Below are 20,168 nucleotides of genomic sequence, written 5' to 3'. Positions count from 1 at the left end.
TTAGAGCAGCTTCAATTATTGCCATATCGTGGATTCATAGCCATCTGAGGTTCAAAAGCCATAACATATTCAGTACAAGTCACAAGATTGGACACACCTACTCATTCCAGGACTTTTCTTTATTTGTACTATTTTCTATATTGCACAATAGTGGAGACATCAAAACTATGAAATCACACATATGGAATCATGTAGTAAACAATTTTTTTTAACAAATCAAAATATATTTTATATTTTATATTCTTCAAAGGAGCCTCCCTTTGTCTTAAAGACAATTTTGCACAATCTTGGTATTCTCTCAACCAGTTTCCTGAGGTAAGCATCATAAATAATTTCAATTAACCTTTCTAGCGCAGGGGTTCTGCGAGGAACACCTCGACAAAATATTTTTTTGAAATATGTAACTTTCACACATTGACAAGTCCAATACAGCAAATGAAAGATAAACATCTTGTTAATCTACCCATCGTATCTGATTTAAAAAAAATGCTTTACAGCTAAAGCACAACATATGATTATGTTAGATCACCGCTAAGTCGGAAAAAAACACAGCCATTTATCCAGCCAAAGAGAGGTGTCACAAAAAGCAGAAATATAGATCAAATTAATCACTAACCTTTGATCTTCATCAGATGACACTCATAGGACATCATGTTACACAATACATGTCTTATTTGTTCGATAATGTGCATATTTATATCCAAAAATCTCAGTTTACATTGGCGCCTTACGTGCAGTAATATTTTGATTCAAAAACATCAAGTGATTTTGCAGAAATACCAATAATAAACATTGATAAAAGATACTAGTGTTATTCACATAATTAAAGATAGACTTCTCCTTAATGCAACCGCTGTGTCAGATTTCAAAAATACTTTACCGAAAAAGCATAATCTGAGAACGGCGCTCAGAACCATAAACAGCCAGAGGAATAGCCGCCATTTTGCAATCAACAAAGTTAGAAACAATGCCATAAATATTCACTTACCTTTGATGATCTTCATCAGAAGGCACTCCCAGGAATCCCAGTTCAACAATAAATTACTGATTTGTTCCATAAAGTTCCATCATTTATGTCCAAATAGCCACTTGTTTTTAGCGTGTTCAGCCCAGTAATCCATCTTCAGGAGTCGTGAGCATTTCATCCAGACAAAAACTCAAAGTTCCGTTACAGTCCTTTAGAAACATGTTGATGTATGAAATCAATCGTTAGGATGTTTTTAACATAAAACATCAATGTTCCAACTGGAGAATTCCTTTGTCTGAAGAAAAAGCACTGGAACGTGAGGTAAGTGCACGTCATGAGACCAAGGCTTTCTGCCAGACCACTGACTCAAAGAGGTCTCATGAGCCCCTCCTTTATAATAGAATCCTCATTCAAGTTCCAAAAGACGGTTGACATATAGTGGAAGCCCTAGGAAGTGCAACCTCATCCATATCTCAATGTGTACTCGGTAGGCCAAGCTTTGAAAAACTACAAACCTCAGATGTCCCACTTCCTGGTTGGATTTTTCTCAGGTTTTCACCTGCCATATGAGTTATGTTATACTCACAGACATCATTCAAACAGTTTTAGAAACTCCAGAGTGTTTTCTATCCAATAGTAATAATAATATGCATATACACTGCTCAAAAAAAATAAAGGGAACACTTAAACAACACAATGTAACTCCAAGTCAATCACACTTCTGTGAAATCAAACTGTCCACTTAGGAAGCAACACTGATTGACAATAAATGTCACATGCTGTTGTGCAAATGGAATAGACAACAGGTGGAAATTATAGGCAATTAGCAAGACATCCCCAATAGAGGAGTGGTGACCATACATTTACATTTACATTTAAGTCATTTAGCAGACGCTCTTATCCAGAGCGACTTACAAATTGGTGCATTCACCTTATGACATCCAGTGGAACAGCCACTTTACAATAGTGAATCTAAATCTTTTAGGGGGGTGAGAAGGATTACTTATCCTATCCTAGGTATTCCTTAAAGAGGTGGGGTTTCAGGTGTCTCCGGAAGGTGGTGATTGACTCCGCTGTCCTGGCGTCGTGAGGGAGTTTGTTCCACCATTGGGGGGCCAGAGCAGCGAACAGTTTTGACTGGGCTGAACTTCTCAGTTCCTATGCTTCCTGGCTGATGTTTTGGTCACTTTTGAATGCTGGCGGTGCTTTCACTCTAGTGGTAGCATGAGACGGAGTCTACAAACCACACAAGTGGCTCAGGTAGTGCAGCTCATCCAGGATGACACATCAATGCGAGCTGTGGCAAGAAGGTTTTCTGTGTCTGTCAGCGTAGTGTCCAGAGCATGGAGACGCTACCAGGAGACAGGCCAGTACATCAGGAGATGTGGAGGAGGCCATAGGAGGGCAACAACCCAGCAGCAGGACCGCTACCTCCGCCTTTGTGCAAGGAGGAGCAGGAGGATCACTGCCAGAGCCCTGCAAAATGACCTCCAACAGGCCACAAATGTGCATGTGTCTGCTCAAACGGTCAGAAACGGACTCCATGAGGGTGGTATGAGGGCCCAACGTCCACAGGTGGGGATTGTGCTTACAGCCCAACACCCTGTAGGACGTTTGGCATTTGCCAGAGAACACCAAGATTGGCAAATTCGCCACTGGCGCCCTGTGCTCTTCACAGATGAAAGCAGGTTCACGCTGAGCACTTGACAGACGTGACAGAGTCTGGAGAGGCCGTGGAGAATGTTCTGCTGCCTGCAACATCCTCCAGCATGACAGGTTTGGCGGTGGGTCAGACAATGCTAGACTTCATGTGGCTGGAGTGTGTCAGCAGCTCCTGCAAGAGGAAGGCATTGATGCTATGGACTGGCCAGCCCGTTCCCCAGACCTGAATCCAATAGAGCACATCTGGGACATTATGTTTCGCTCCATTGCACCACAGACTGTCCAGGAGTTGGCGGATGCTTTAGTCCAGGTCTGGGAGGAGATCCCTCAGGAGACCATCCGCCACCTCATCAGGAGCATGCCCAGGCGTTGTAGGGAGGTCATACAGGCACGTGGAGGCCACATACTACTGAGCCTCATTTTGACTTGTTCAGGACATTACATCAAAGTTGGATCAGCCTGTAGTGTGGGTTTCCACTTTAATTTTGAGTGTCACTCCAAATCCAGACCTCCATGGGTTGATACATTTGATTTCCATCGATAATTTTTGTGTGATTTTGTTGTCAGCACATTCAACTATGTAAAGAAAAAGTATTTAATAAGAATATTTAATTCATTCAGATCTAGGATGTGTTATTTTAGTGTTCCCTTTATTTTTTGGAGCAGTGTATTAGCATCTGGGACAGCATAGGAGGCAGTTCACTCTGGGCACGCTATTCATCCAAAAGTGAAAATGCTGCCCCCTATCCCAAAAAGGATAACAGGTGTACCTTGTAAAAAGTTCATTTGTGGAATTTCTTTCCTTAATGCATTTGAGCCAATCAGTTGTGTTGTGACAAGGTAGTGGTTGCATACAGAAGATAGCCCTATTTGGTGAAAGACCAAGTCCATATTATGGCAAGAACATCTCAAATAAGCAAAGAGAAACAACATTCCATCATTACTTTAAGACATGAAGGTCAGTCAATATGGAATATTTCAAGAACTTGAAAGTTTCTTCAAGTGCAGTCACAAAAACCATCAAGCGCTATGATGAAACTGGCTCTCACGAGGACTGCCACAGGAAAGGAAGACTCAGAGTTACTGCACAGGAGAAATTAGAGTTACCAGCCTCAGAAATCGTCATTAACTGCACCTCAGATTGCACCTCACAGAGTTCAAGTAACAGACACATCTCAGAGGTCATACAATAAGTTTAGTTGTGATTCATATGTTGATGATGTAAAGAATATTTGCTGATCTGTGGTGTGTAACGAGGAGCAACCAGACGCTCCACTTGATGCATTTATGAAACTACTTCTTCCAGTTACTAAGAATCCCATTAAGAAAATGACTGTAAAACCTTAAATCCCCTTGGATTGTTTCAATGATGAGGAATTGAAACAATTTATGGTTGAGAGGGATGAGGCAAAAGGTATGGCAATTAAGTCTAGCACCCCAACTGATTGGCAAACATACTGCAAATTAAGAAATCATGTGGTTAAACAAAATAAAAATAAACTACACTATGAAACAAAGATAAATTATATAAACAATTATAGTAAATAGCTCTGGGGAACCTTGATATTAAATTCTGTGGAAAAAAGCAAACTCCGCTCGTTCATTCATTGAACCAGATGGCTCATTCATCACAAAGCCCACTGATATTGCAAACTACCTCATGACTTTTTCATTGGCAAGATAAGCAAACTTAAGGATGACATGCCAGCAACAAACACTGACACTACACATCCAAGTATATGGGACCAAATTATGAAAAACAAGAATTGTACTTTTGAATTCTGTGAAGTCAGTGTGGAAGAGGTGAAACAATTATTGTTGTCTATCAACATTGACAAGCCACTGGGGTCTGACAATCTGGATGGGAAATTATTGAGGATAACAGCAGATGATATTGCCACTCCTATTTGCAACATCTTCAATTTAAGCCTACTAGAGAACGTGTGCCCTTGGGCTTGGAGAGAAGTCATTCCGCCACCCAAGAATACTGGCTCAAATAGCCGACCAATCAGCCTTTTTACCAACCCTTTAGTGAACTTCTGGAAAAAATGTTGTTTGACCAGATACAATGCTATTTCACAGTAAACAAATTGACAACAGAATTTCAGCATGCATATAGGTGTCACGTTCTGACCTTAGTTCTTTTGTTATGTCTTTGTTTTAGTATGGTCAGGGTGTGAGTTGGGTGGGTTGTCTATGTTCCTTTTTCTATGTTTTGGGATATCTGTGTTTGGCCTGGTATGGTTCTCAATCAGAGGCAGCTGTCAATCGTTGTCCCTGATTGAGAACCATACTTAGGTAGCCTGGTTTCACTTTTGAGTGGTAGGTGATTATGTATCCTGTATTAGTGTTTTCACCATACGGGACTGTTTTGTTTGTTTGTTTATACTTTTGTTATTTTGTTCAGTGTTCTGGTGATTTATTAAATATATCATTATGGACACTTACCACTCTGCACATTGGTCTGATCCTTGCTACTCCTCCTCTGAAGAAGAGGAATTCTGTTACAGAACCACCCACCACTCAAGGACCAAGCAGCATGGTAACGGGCAGCAGCAGAAATCTCGGGACTCATGGACATGGGAGGAGATTCTGGACGGCAACGGACCCTGGGCACAGGCTGGGGAATATCGCCCATCTGTCCTGACCTGCCGGAGTCGCCCGTCTGTCCTGAGAGCTGCTGGAGCCGCCCGTCTGTCCGGAGCTGCCGGGGCCGCCCGTCTGTCCTGAGCTGCCGGGGCCGCCCGTCTGTCCTGAGCTGCCGGGGCCGCCCGTCTGTCCTGAGCTGCCGGGGCCGCCCGTCTGTCCTGAGCTGCCGGGGCCGCCCGTCTGTCCTGAGCTGCCGGGGCCGCCCGTCTGTCCTGAGCTGCCGGGGCCGCCCGTCACTCCGGCGCTGACGGAATCGTCCTTCACTCCGGAGCTGTCCTTCACTCCGGAGCTGCCGGAGTCTTCCGCCTGTCCGGTGCTAGTGGAATCTCCCGTTTGTCCGGTGCTGCCGGAATCTCCCGTCCATTCAGGACCCGTGGCTTGGGTCCCCAGTCCGAGATCGGCGGCGAGGGTCGCCGCTCTAAAGCGGCCACAGAGGTGGAGAAAGACTATGGTGGAGTGGGGTCCACGTCCCGCACCAGAGCCAGAGCCGCGGACAGACACCCACCCAGACCCTCCCCTATAGGTTCAGGTTTTGCGGCCGGAGTCCGCACCTTTGGGAGGGGGGTACTGTCACGTTCTGACCTTAGTTCTTTTGTTATGTCCTTGTTTTAGTATGGTCGGTGCTTGCGTTGGGTGGGTTGTCTATGTTCCTTTTTCTATGTTTTGGGATTTCTGTGTTCAATCAGAGGCAGCTGTCAATCATTGTCCCTGATTGAGAACCATATTTAGGTAGCCTGGTTTCACTTTTGAGTGGTGGGTGATTATGTATCCTGTGTTAGTGTTTTCACCATACGGGACTGTTTCGGTTGTTTGTACTTTTGTTATTTTGTTCAGTGTTCTGTTGATTTATTAAATATATCATTATGGACACTTACCACGCTGCACATTGGTCTGATCCTTAATGCTCCTCTGAAGAAGAGCAATTCCGTTACAATAGGTAAGGACACTCAAGAAGCACAGCACTTACACAAATGACTGATGATTGGTTGAGAGAAATTGATGATAAAATGATTGTGGGGGCTGTCTTGCTAGACCTCAGAGCAGCTTTTGACATTATCGATCATATTCTGCCACAGGAAAAACTTGTGTTAAGGCTTTACATCCCCTGCTATAATTTGGATACAGAGTTACTTGTCTAACAGAACACCGAGGGTGTTCTTTAATGGAAGCTTCTCAAATATAATCCAGTTAGAATCAGGTAGCTGTTTAGGCCCCTTGCTTTTTTCAATTTTTACTAACTTTGAGTAAACTTTGAGTGTCAATGTATGCAGATGACTCAACACTATACACATCAGCTACTACAGTGACTGAAATGACTGTGTTCACTTAACAAAGAGCTGCAGTTAGTTTCAGAGTAGGTGACAAGGAATAAGATAGCCCTAAATATTTCTAAATCTAAAAGCATTATATTTGGAACAAAACACTCACTAAACCCAAACCTCAACTAAATCTTGAAATAAAATAATGTGGAAATTGAGTAAGTTGAGATGACTAAAATGCTTGGAGTAACCCTAGATTGTAAACTGTCATGGTCAAAACATATTGATGCAGTAGTAGCTAAGATGGGGAAAAGTTTGTCTATAATAAAGCAATGCTCTTCCTTCTTAACAAAACTATCCACAAGGCAGGTCCTACAGGCCCTAGTTTTGTCGCACCTTGACTACTGTTCAGTCGTGTGGTCAGATGCCACAAAAAAGGACTTAGGAAAATTGCAATTGGCTCCGAACAGGGCAGCACGGCTGAAAGAGCTAATATTTTTTTTAAATGCATGTCAATCTCTCCTGGCTGGAAGTAGAAGAGAGATTTTTTCTTCATCACTACTTTTATTTATGAGAGGTATTGACATGTTGAATGCACCGAGCTCTGTCTAAACTACTGGCACACAGCTCGGCCACCCATGCATACCCCCACAAGACATTCCACAAGAGGTTTCTTCACAGTCCCCAAGTCTAGAACAGACTATGGGAGGCACACAGTACAACATGTATGTGACTACATGGCTACATGGAACTCTATTCCACATCAAGTAACTGATGCAAGCAGTAAAATTAGATTTAAAGAACTGATAAAAAACACCTTGTGGAACAGCGGGGACTGTGAAGCAACACAAACATTGGCAAAGACAGACACATACATACTTACACACACACGATAACATACACACTATTCATTTAGTACTGTAGATCTGTGGTAGTGTTGGAGTAGGGGCCTGAGGCCACACAGTGTGTTGTGAAATCTGTCAAAGTATAAAGTATAAACATACCTTGAGTTTGTGGAACTCTCAAAAGTTTGGACACACCTTCTCATTCAAGGAGTTTTCTTTATTTTTACTATTTGCTACATTGTAGAAAAAAAGTGAAGACATCAAAACTATGAAATCACACATGGAATCATGTTGTAACCAAAAAAGTCCAATCAAAATCAAATCAAATTGTATTGGTCACATAAACATATTTAGCAGATGTTATTAAAGGTATGCCGAAATGCAGTAGTATCTAAGAACTCACAACAATATACACGTATCTAAATGTAAAATAATGGAATTAAGAAATATATAAACATTAGATTGAGCAATGTCAGTGGCATTGACTAAAATACAGTATAATGGACTACATATGAGATGAGAAATGTATTTAAACATTATTAAAGTGACTAGTGTTCCAGTGATTCCAAGTCTATGTATATAGAGCAGCGGTCTCTATGGTGCAGGGTTGCAAAACCGGGAGGAAGCCGGCTAGTGATGGCTATTTAACAGTCTAATGGCCTTGAGCTCAAAGCTATTTTTCAGTCTCTCGGTCCCAGCTTTGATGCACCTGTACTGACCCTGCCTTCTGGATGATAGCGGGGTGAACAGGCAGGGGCTCGGGTGGTTGATGTCCTTGAGGATCATTTTGGCCTTTCTGTGACATCGGGTGCTGTAGGTGTCCTGGAGGGCAGGCAGTTTGCCCGCAGTGATGTGTTGCACAGACCGTACCACCCTCTGGAGAGCTCTGCGGTTGCGGGCGGTGCAGTTGCCGTACCAGGTGGTGATACAGCCCAACAGGATGCTCTCAATTGTACATCTGTGAAGGTTTTAGGGACACATTTCTTTAGCCTCCTGAGGTTAAAGAGGCGCTGTCTTTGTGGGTGGACCATTTAATTTTGTCAGTGATGTGTACCCCAAGGAACTTGAAGCTTTCCACCTTCTCCACTGCGGTTCCGTCGATGTGGATAGGGGCGTGCTCCCTCTGCTGTTCCTGAAGTCCACGATCAGTTCCTTTGTTTTGTTGACGTTGAGTAAGAGATGATTTTCCTGGCACCACTCTCCCAGGGCCCTCATCTCCTCCCTGTAGGCTTTCTCCTCATTGTTGGTAATCAGGTGTTGTTTCCTACTTTCACCACCTGGGAGCGGCCATCAGGAGGTCCAGGACCCAGTTGCACAGGGCGGGGTTCAGACCCAGGGCCCCAAGCTTAATGATGAGCTTGGAGGGTACTATGGGTTTGAATGGTGAGCTATAGTCAATGAACAGCATTCTTACATAGCTATTCCTCTTGTCCAGATGGGATAAGGCAGTGAGCATTGCGATGACGATTGCGTCGTCTGTGTATCTACTGGGGCGGTAAGCAAATTGAAGTGGGTCTAGGTGTCAGGTAAGGTAGAGGTGATATGATCCTTAACTGGCTTCTCAAAGCACTTCATTGTGACAGAAGTGAGTGCTACGTGGCGATAATCATTTAGTTCAGTTACCTTTGCTTTCTTGGATACAGGAACAATGGTGGACATCTTGAAGCAAGTGGGGACAGCAGACTGGGATAGGGAGAGATTGAATATGTCTGTAAACACTCCACCTAGCTGGTCTGCACATGCTCTGAGGACGCGGCTAGGGATGCCGTCCGGGCCGGCAGCCTTGCCAGGGTTAACACGCTTAAATGTCTTACTGACATCGGCCACAGAGAAGGAGAGCCGACAGTCCTTGGTTGCGGGCCTTGCCAGTGGCACTGTGTTATCCTCAAAGCGGGCGCAGAAGGTGTTCGGCTTGTCCGGGAGCAAGACATCGGTGTCCGCTATGTGACTGGTTTTCCCTTTCTAGCCGTGATTGTCTATAGACCCTGCCACATACGTCTTGTGTCTGAGCCGTTGAATTGCGACTCCATTTTGTCCTTTGTACTGACGTTTTGCCTTTTTGATTGCCTTACGAAGGGAATAACTACACTGTGTTTGGTAATATTCCCAGTCACCTTGCCATGGTAAAATAAGGTGGTTTGTGCTTTCAGTTTTGTGAGAATGCTGCCATCTATCCACGGTTTCTGGTTTGGGTAGGTTTTAATAGTCACAGTGGGTACGACATCTCCTATACACTTCCTGATCAACTCAGTCACCATATTCGTCAATGTTATTCTCAGAGTCTACCTGGAACATATCCCAGTCCGCATTATCAAAACAATCTTGAAGCATGGATTCCGATAGGTCAGACCAGCATTGAATAGATCTTAGCACGGGTACTTTCTGTTTGAGTTTCTGCCTATAGGAAGGGAAAAGCAAAATAGAGTCGTGATCAGATTTGCTGAAGGGAGGGCAGGGGAGAGCCTTGTAGGCATTTCTAAAAGTTGAGTGGCAGTGGTCCAATGTTTTTGCAGCACGAGTACTGCATTCAATGTGTTGGTAGAACTTCGGTAGCGTTTCCCTCAAATTGCTTTGTTAAAATCCCCAACTACAATAAATGCGGCTTCAGGATATGTGGTTTGCATGAAGTCCACCTCTGGCCTGCTCGCCTCCCTACCACTGAGGAAGTACAGTTCCCGCTCAGCCCAGTCAAAACTGTTCGCTGCTCTGGCTCCCCAATGGTGGAACAAACTCCCTCACGACGCCAGGACAGCGGAGTCAATCATCACCTTCCGGAGACACCTGAAACCCCACCTCTTTAAGGAATACCTAGGATAGGATAAAGTAATCCTTCTCACCCCCCTTAAAAGATTTAGATGCACTATTGTAAAGTGGCTGTTCCACTGGATGTCATAAGGTGAATGCACCAATTTGTAAGTCGCTCTGGATAAGAGCGTCTGCTAAATGACTTAAATGTAAATGTAAATGTAAGTCCAGCGTAGTTCTTTGAGGGCCGTCGTGGTACTGGCTTGAGGAATATACACGGCTGTGACTATAACTGAAGAGAATTCTCTTGGGAATTCTCTTGGGATGTCATACAGTCGGCATTTGCATGAGGTATTCTAGGTTGGGTAAACAAAAGGACTTGATTTTCCAAATGTTATGACAATCGCACCATGAGTAGTTAATCATGAAACATACACTCCCAGCTTTCTTCTTCCCGGAGAGTTCTTTTTTCCTATCTGCACAATGTACTGAGAACCCAGCTGGCTGCATAGATGGGGACAGTATATCCCGAGAGAGAGAGCCATGTTTCTGTGAAACAGAGTATGTTACAATCCCTGATATCTCTCTGGAAAGAGATCCTCGCCCTGAGCCCGTCTACTTTATTATCCAGAGACTGAACATTAGCAAGTAATATACTCTGAAGCGGTGGAAGGTGTGTACGCTTCCTGAGTCAGACTAGAAGTCCACTGCGAATACCTCTTTTCCGCCGGCGGTGTTTTGGAGTAGCCTCTGGAATAAGTTATATTGCCCTGGGAGGTACGAACAAAAGATCCAATTCGGGAAAGTCGTATTCCTGGTCGTAATGCTAGTTACCGGCTGTATGTAGTAACACAAAAAAATCTGGGCTAATAATGTAAGAAATAACACACAAAAAACAAAATACTGCAAAGTTGCTTAGGTTTCTTAGGAGCTATATCTGTCGGCGCCCAAATCAAAATATATTTTACATTTTAGATTCTTCAAACTATCCACATGTTTGCCTTGATGACAGCTTTGCATTCTCTCAACCAGCTTCATGAGGTAGTCACCTCGAATGCTTTTCCAACAGTCTTGGAGGAGGAGTTCCCAAATTAGCTGAGCACTAGTTGGCTGCTATCCCTTCACTCTGCGGTCCAACTCTCCCAAACCATCTCAATTGGGTTGAGGTCGGGTGATTGTGGAGGCCATCTGATGCAGCACTCCATCACTCTCTATTCTTCTGTTGAGATGTGTCTGTTATTTGAACTCTGAGGTTCAATCTGAGGTGCAGTGAATTGTCAATTTTTGAGGCTGGTAACTCTAATGAACTTATCCTCTGCAGCAGATGTAACTCTGGGTCTTCTTTTCCTGTGACGGTCCTCACGAGAGCCAGTTTCATCATTGCGCTTGATGGTTTTTGCTGCACTTGAAGAAAGTTTCAAAGTTCTTAACATTTTCAGTACTGACTGACCTTCATGTCTTAAAGTAATAATGGACTGTCATTTATGTTTGCTTATGTATAACACAATTGATTGGCTCAAACGCATTTAGAAGGAAATAAATTCCACAAATGTACGTTTAACAAAGCACACCTGTTAACTGAAATGCATTCCAGGTGACTACCTCATGAAGCTGATTGAGAGAATGCCAAGAGTGAGGGTGACTACTTTGAAGAATCTCATTAACACTTTTTTTGGTTACTACATGATTCCATATGTGTTATTTCAGAGTTTTAATGTCTTCACTATTATTCTACAATGTGTGTCCAAATCTTTGTCTGGTACTATGTATGAAGATACCTTGAGTTTATGGAACGCCAATGTGGTAATAATGACATGTTTATGAACATACCTTTCATTTGATGAACTCCAGTGTGGTAATGACATGTATATAAACAGACCTTGAGTTTGTTGAACTCCAATGTGTTATTGACTTGTATGAGTTCCTCCATCTGCTTCATCTGGCCCACCTGTGTGTTGGACTCCTTGATGATCTGGAAGAGGGAGAATAACAACAAAGAGTGGAGTTGTAGTGGAGCACATTTTGGTAAGGTTTTGTTGGCCCAGTATTTTGAAGAAGTATCCAACAGAAAGACTGCTGTCCATTTCCTAATGGATTTCAAATATTTTTAACAGGCCTACTTATTTTCAATGGCACATTGTTCGTAGTGTATGTGTAATATTTTATAGTGCTTGCATGTCTACAGTGACCAATACGTACTGTTAGGTTCTAATTATCAGTAAATAATTCAACGGACACTATGAAAGTTTAACCAAGTTTAATTCTTCCCAGGGGATCAATACAGCTGCTTTAAACAAAACATCTTTCCACCACCACAGGTATATACAGTGCCTTGCGAAAGTATTCGGCCCCCTTGAATGATCAGTCTCTCGATGTGCAAAACTGATAGAGACATACCCCAAGCAACGTACAGCTGTAATCGCAGCAAAAGGTGGCGCTACAAAGTATTAATTTAAGGGGGCTGAATAATTTTGCATGCCCAATTGTTCAGTTTTTGATTTGATAAAATAGTTTGAAATATCCAATAAATGTCGTTCCACTTCATGATTGTGTCCCACTTGTTGTTGATTCTTCACAAAAAAATACAGTTTTATATCTTTATGTTTGAAGCCTGAAATGTGGCAAAAGGTCGCAAAGTTCAAGGGGGCCAAATACTTTCGCAAGGCACTGTATATACTCCCATTTAGGCACTCCTCCTTCTCCCCAATCCTTACATATTTTATGGTTCGACAGGAAGACGAAGTGATTGGGTAATAAACCATTGTTTCTCCCTTAAGGGGATCTGACCTGACCTCAACCCCGTTGATGCCTAATCCAAAGATCTCTCCACCCATATCCCCTATAGCAATCATGTGACTTCACCCTGTCCACCCAGCACATTCCAAAGCCATCTGGCTCCTACAGATAACCATTAACTTCTGATGTAAAAACCAGTCTCTAGGATAGCAATGTTCCAAGTTTAATCCAGAATTCAATGGTACACTATATATACAGAAGGATGTGGACACCCCAAATTAGTGGATTCGGCTATTTCAGTCACACCCATTGCTGACAGGTGTATAAAATCGAGCACACAACCATGTGATCTCCATAGACAAACATTGACAATAGAATTGCCTTACTCAAGAGCTCAGTGACTTTCAACATGGCAACGTCATAGGATGCCACCTTTCCAACAAGTCAGTTCGGAAAATGTCTCCCCTGTTAGAGCTGCCCCGGTCATCTCTTCATTCAAAGACTCTTACTGACAGTTGTGGCTGCTTCGTGTGATGTATTGTTGTCTCTGCCTTCTTGCCTTTGTGCTGTTGTCTGTGCCCAATGATGTTTGTACTATGTTGTTGTCATGTTGTGTTGCCACCGTGCTGTGTTGTCATGTGTTGCTGCCATGCTATGTTATTGTCTTAGGTTTCTCTTTATGTGGTGTTTTGGTGTCTCTTGTCGTGATGTGTGTTTTGTCCGATATTCTTTTTATCCCAGTCCCTGTCCCCGCAGGAGGCCTTTTGTTATGCTGTCATTGTAAATAAGAATTTATTCTTAACTGACTTGCCTAGTTCAATAAAGTTTTTTTTAAATATAACAAAAATAAGTGCTGTTATTGTGAAGTGGAAACGTCTAGGAGCAACAACAGATCAGCAGCGAAGTGGTAGGCCACACAAGCTCACAGAACGGGACTGCCGAGTGCTGAAGCGTGTCTGTCCTCAGTTGCTACACTCACTGAGTTCCAAACGGCCTCTGGAAGCAACGTCAGCACAATAAGTGTTTGTTGGGAGCTTCGTGAAATGGGTCTCCATAGCCGAACAGCCACACACAAGTCTAAGATCGCAATGCCAAGTCTAGGCTGGAGTGGTGTAAAGCTTACCCCCATTGTACTCTGGAGCAGTGGAAACGCGTTCTCTGGAGTGATTAATCACTCTTCACCATCCGGCAGTCCGAAAGACCAATCTGAGTTTGGTGGATGCCAGGAGAACGTTACCTGCCCCAATGCATACGTTCAACTGTATACTGTAGTTTGATGGAGAGGAACAATGGTCTGTGAATGTTTTTCATGGTTTGGGCTAAGCCACTTAGTTCCAGTAAAGGGAAATTTTAACGCTACAGCACACAATGACATTCTAGATGATTCTGTGATTCTAACTTTGTGGCATCAGTTTGGAGAATGCCCTTTTCTATTTCAGCATTACAATACCACTGTGCACAAAGTGAGGTCCATGCAGAAATGGTGTGTCGAGATCGGTGTGGAAGAACTTGACTGGCCTGCATAGAGTCCTGACCTCAACCCCATCGAATACTTTTGGGATAAATTGGAACGCCGACTGCGAGCCAGGTCTAATCGCCCACATCAGTGCTCACCCTCACTAACACTCTTGTGGCTGAATGGAAGTCCCTGCAGCAATGTTCCAACACCTGTTGGAAAGCCTTCCCAGAAGAGTGGAGTCTGTTATAGCAGTAAAGGGGGGACCAGTTCCATATTAATGCCCATGATTTTGGAATGAGATGTTCGACGAGCAGGTGTCCACATACCTTTGGTCATATAGTGTATCAAATTGGGGTGGATGGAATAGGTGTTACCTCAGACACTGAGGTCAGGGCTCTAGAGGCAGTGTTCTCCTCCCTAGTGCCCTCTTTAGTCCTCTTCAGGATGTTCTGTGTGGAAAAGCAGACTTAGGTTGTGTCCCAATTGCACCCTATTCCCTATATAGTGAAGTACTTTTGACCAGGACCAATAGGGCTCTGGTCAAAAGTAGTGCACTGTATAGAAAAGGGTGCCATTTGGGATGCAACCGTACAGTAAAGTGAGTGCATACATTTTCTTTGCATTGGTATGTAATTTGACCTGTGACCTGGAGATGTTGCCAGCCGCTGTTACTGACCAGGGCCCGATGCATCTTTCTTACAATGGCCGAAGATGTACCATGCATTTCGCAAAACACCACGCAGAGAGAACGTTCTCTAAGTGCATCGTTGAGGCATTTGTTGATACTGATAGGATCGAAAAAAAGACAGCGCTGCTCTCGGAACAGTTTTATCCATGGAAATCTTACCCTAACATTAAAATTATTCCACAATATTGACGATGCTTAGCCTGTAATATAATGCACTAAATCAAGATTTGGCACATCACTGAGCACATGTTATTACATATCATGAAATATATTGAGGTAAAATTGCAGACAGTAATAGAACTCAATGAAATGAACATTAAATTGATTTCAATATGATTGTAATTTATTGGTCTACGTAGCCTAAAGGCCTACAGTATTCAACACTGCAGTCATCTCGGTTTTCATCCTTTGCTTTTTTGTAATAATTGCAAAGAGATTTGCAACTTTTTATTTGTAGTCAACTTTGTTCAGAAGTTATCGGTGGTCACAGAGAGACAGATAAACATCTTGATTCTATGTTTAGCGGTTGCCTGTGTATAAAGGGATGTACATATACAAGGGCAATTGACGCACTTAGCTGTTCTATGAGTGGCTGAGGCAGTTGTTAAATAACAAGCATTTTCAAGTGTAACTTCAGCAACAATGGTTTTTGGAGATTTAACGATTATCCTATGAAAGTTCTAACAATTAACTTAGCCATAAGTTGCTTTGGTGAAATCGGACACTGGATGTTGATGCATGTGATGGAATTGCAACTATCTAATTGATTCTAATTATTATTACATTATGATGATTCTGGGTTGGAGAGATGCAGCCACTGACCTGTACAAGGATCTTGATGCGTGTGATCCTCTGGAAAGGAAGGAGCAGAAAGGAGGAGAAGGGAAGACGACGACATAGAGGAGACTCCTCCAGCCTCCGCATCACCAACGCAAATGGGTTGTTGGTCTGCCTGCAAAGTGGATTGGTGGGTTAACGAATAGTAATGGGAAGGTCGGCCCTTTTTTCTCTGACTCTGATCTTTCCGACTGAATCTTTCAACTGATTTTGTTCATTTGAGTCAGTAAAGGACGATTTATGCTTTGTCGGCCAATGCAGAAACCGGATAGACCATGCAGAGCATTTACCGCATCGCCTTGCCCCCCCCCAAAAAAAAATAACAATGAGGAGGGCTCCGTATAGCTCTGCATTGACATGATTGTTTAGGTGGGGTTGGTAAGATCTGTATAAACACAAACTCACTTCCTTGACAACTTCCTTCACAACAGCTCTGCTCTGCAAAGCACAAGAAGTATGAATGCCCTGACTTCTGCAGAGGCTGCATCACAGTAAATGCTGTATGGCCAATGCAGAGTCCAGAAAGACCACAAATTGACATTAATACCCAGAGCACGCAGGACCCCCTACAGGCGACCGATGAACTAAAAACAAAATAATCATGATTCTACAAGCTTCTTGTTCACCATAGATGTCTTATTGGAGCTGTCATCTGTGACTGAAACTTATAAAACTGTGCTTCAAACAATGTACATTTGGGATTGCTAGGCATACAAATAAGATCATTTATTGACACCTTTTAAATTAGGTCTAGTTGCTGCCGCAACTAGACTAGATTGTGAATGACTGCCATGAAGGAGATTTGCCCAACAGCCTAGGTATCATTTGCAAACTGCAGCAAGCCCCCAAAATGATTCTTCTTGAGTTTGAGAGATGTGTATGTTTTGGTTCTACAAAGCTGTGTCCATCGATAACGTTCAATAATCAATGCGATCACGGACATACTTTTTTTGGGGTGGGAGTGGTCGAGTAGGGATTTTTTCTCTGCCATCTTTTTTTCAGAGGGTTGGTAATGGGTTGTTGTTTTTTTTGTGGGTACTTGTAGGTGGAATGGCTTGTCACTGTGTCTACCTCAGGGTTTGTGTGGGGGACTCGGGGAAGGGACAGGACCTTGTTTAATTCCATTGCTGTTGTGTCTTTAAATATATTTTATGAATCACATCACACCTTTGTCTTGGAATGTAGATTGTTTAAATATGCCTCGCAAGCGGGCTAGCAGCTTAGATTTACCTGTTGAGTGTAGGGGGCAGGATTTTTGTTTTTGGCTAAAAAACGTATCCATTTGAAACTGCCTATTTCTCAGGCCCAGAAACGAGAATATGCATATAATTGTCAGATTAGGATAGAAAACACTCTAAAGTTTACAAAACTGTCAAAATATTGTCTGTGAGTATAACAGAACTGATATTGCAGGCAAAAACCTGAGGAAAATCAAACCAGGAAGTGGCTGCTATTTTGAAAGCTCCATGTTCCATAGCCTGCCTTCGCTCCATTTAAAGGGATATCAATCAGATTTATTTTTCCTATCGCTTCCTCAAGGTGTCAACAGTCTTTAGACATAGTTTCAGGCTTTTATTTTGAAAAATTAGCGAGAAAGATAACATCGCATCAGTTAGCTGGGTGTTCGCATGAGTTTTGCTTACGCAACAGAGTGGGGCAGCCATTGTCTCTCCCTCTCCTATTGAAAAAGCGACAGTCCCGGTTGATATATTATCGATTATATATTTTAAAAAGAACCTGAGGATTGATTATAAAAAACGTTTGACATGTTTCTGTGGACATTACGGATACTATTTGGAATTTTCGTCTGCGATTTCGTGACCGCTCGAGCCTGTGGATTTCTGAACATAAGGGCGCCAAACAAATGGAGGTATTTTGGATATTAAAAAAAAATCTTAATGGAACAAAAGGAACATTTATTGTGTAACTGGGAGTCTCGTGAGTGAAAACATCAGAAGATCATCAAAGGTAAGCGATTTAATCTATTGCTTTTCTGACTTTTGTGACCAATCTACTTGGCTGCTAGGTGTTTGTAATATTTTGTCTACTGAGAGAGATGTTCTTACATAAACTCTTGTTATGCTTTCGCCGAAAAGCTGTGTTGAAATCAGACACATGCCAGGTGGATTAACAACAAGCTAAACTGTGTTTTGCTATATTGCACTTGTGATTTCATGAAAATTAAATATGTTTAGTAATTTAATTTAAATTTGGCGCGCTGCAATTCAGCGGGTGTTGATGAAAATGATCCCACTACCGGGATGGGTGCGTCAAGAAGTTTTAAGAAGGAAATATTTTACAAAAATATGTGAATTGACTCGGCAACAAGCAATATCAAGTGATATCCTCGTACAATAAAAAAGAGGGGCAATGATATTAGTAGCAAAGTGAAATTTCCAATTTTTTTACTTAATGGCTATGAGGGTATAATAACTTTTATGAAAACTACAATCAATATGCATACGATTGCTCTGGTGTCAGTCTGTGCACCAAACACATTTGAGAAAAACTTTCACGGCTCATTAACAAATATTTTGCAACAATTGCATGATTTCAGACTGATTATTGGTGGTGATTTTAAATGCTGTATGGGATCATGTGCGTAATAGAACTGGACCAACAGAGGTGAGAGACCAATGACTATCAACTATGGCGCTATGGTGCTAGGCTCATGAAATCGCAATTATATTATATTAATTATATTATATTAATCTAATTTTAACAATGCAAAATTACTGATTTGGAATTTAAATGATCACCACTAGAAACAAAAATGCACTCTGACATCTCCACAAGCTATTCTTGATCAGTAGACTATCAGAAAATAACTTAATTATTCACATAGACACTGGGCAGAATCTCAGTTTCCTAAAACACTTCTATTATTTTCATGGGTCTCGCCCAAGCCTTCTATTAGCCTATTCTATTAGACTAACCAAACTAACCAAAACTTTAAAAATATAACTTCAAATAAATCAATGGACGGCATCATACACTGACCCAGTATTAATAAATTCAACATTCCGGGACTTTATATAGATCTGAGATCCCACATGATAATGATAAATGTATCTCCTTTCTCCGTGACTTGCAACTGCCACAGCATCACCCTGATGCTCATTCCTGCAACACTAGAGGCACTTGTTACTCCCTATTACTCTGATTTGAACTAAAAAAAAAAAACTAGCCAAACAATGAATACCAGGAAACCACAGTTATTTGTATCTTTTTAGATCAACTACTTCTAGACATTATTCATTATTTCAGTAATAGGGGCTCCTTCAATAGAGACGTGAACACTGCTATAATTTCACTTGCTTTATAATTTGTATGGGTCTATAACTACTGCATCATCTCCATCACCTACGTATATTTTCATTAGACACAGAAAAAGCGCCTATAATGGGGATTGTTATGGTTCGTCCTACGACGTATGGGAATGGGTGAACAATTCATATGCATGATCCAAGTCCTTTATACCAATCCCACTGCCATGGTATCAACTGGCAAAATATGCTCATCCCACCTCAACATAGGCAGATCTTGTTGCCAAGGTTGTCAGAGTCCTTTGGTATTTGCTTTATCCCTAGAACCGCTTGTGTGCAAGTAGTCCGACAGTCCGAACATTATGATCCTATTACTGTACTTAGCACAGAGCACCACATGCTGTATCTCTGTATGCAGATGATAAACTGCTCTATGTTGGCAATGCACCTCAGTCATTACTTAACCTTATCAGCGTTTTTAATAACTACAGCTTTATATCTGGGTATAAAAACTGGACAAAATCTGCTCTTTTACCCCTGAACTAGGCAATGTGTAATTCACAGCTGCCTCGAAGCATTCTCAGAGTCCAGCATTTCCGCAAACTGGAAATAGAAATCTATCACTTCTTTCTAATCAATAGTCAAAAACAACTTCAATTACCATCTTAAGAAGCAGAGAGTCTGATGTGGAAAGATGGGAGCAAATCCCAAACTCATTCCAGGCTCAAGACACGATAATTAAAATGAATATACTGCCAAGAATCAACTTTTATAGTTCTTCTTAGATCCTTCTTTCACCACCATCAGTATGTTGGGATAGGCTACATTCATTGCTGCCCAAATTCATTTGGAAAGAGGAACTCATATTAAATTCTCTACCCTTCAGTGGGGGAAAAATGTGCAGGTGGACAAATCTTATTTTACGCCCTCTGTATTTATGGCTAAATCCAAATACCGCTGGTGCCCCCTGGAGGAAAATCTAGTTGCCCTTCACAGACTCCAAGACATAACCCATTCTGATATCCCACTCAAACACTGCAAACTCAAATTTGGCA

The 20,168-nt window shown here is 42.2% G+C and overlaps 1 protein-coding gene across 1 annotated transcript in view; it reads right to left on the bottom strand.

Annotated features, from left to right (window-relative positions):
- The window catches only part of LOC118390623 (rho guanine nucleotide exchange factor 15-like), a 37,418-nt gene that overhangs the window by 10,213 nt on the left and 7,037 nt on the right, over positions 1 to 20,168 (bottom strand). The window contains exons 10-12 of the mRNA XM_052457479.1: positions 15,833 to 15,962; positions 14,697 to 14,771; positions 12,007 to 12,099 (exon numbers count right to left, since the gene is read on the bottom strand). Coding sequence (XP_052313439.1) covers positions 12,007 to 12,099; positions 14,697 to 14,771; positions 15,833 to 15,962 — 298 coding nt within the window. The remainder of the gene's footprint in view (positions 1 to 12,006; positions 12,100 to 14,696; positions 14,772 to 15,832; positions 15,963 to 20,168) is intronic.

The sequence above is a fragment of the Oncorhynchus keta genome, chromosome 11 (genome assembly GCF_023373465.1).
Source record: "Oncorhynchus keta strain PuntledgeMale-10-30-2019 chromosome 11, Oket_V2, whole genome shotgun sequence".
Classification (NCBI taxonomy): Eukaryota; Metazoa; Chordata; class Actinopteri; order Salmoniformes; family Salmonidae; genus Oncorhynchus; species Oncorhynchus keta.
This window is presented reverse-complemented; position numbering and strand designations above follow the sequence as displayed.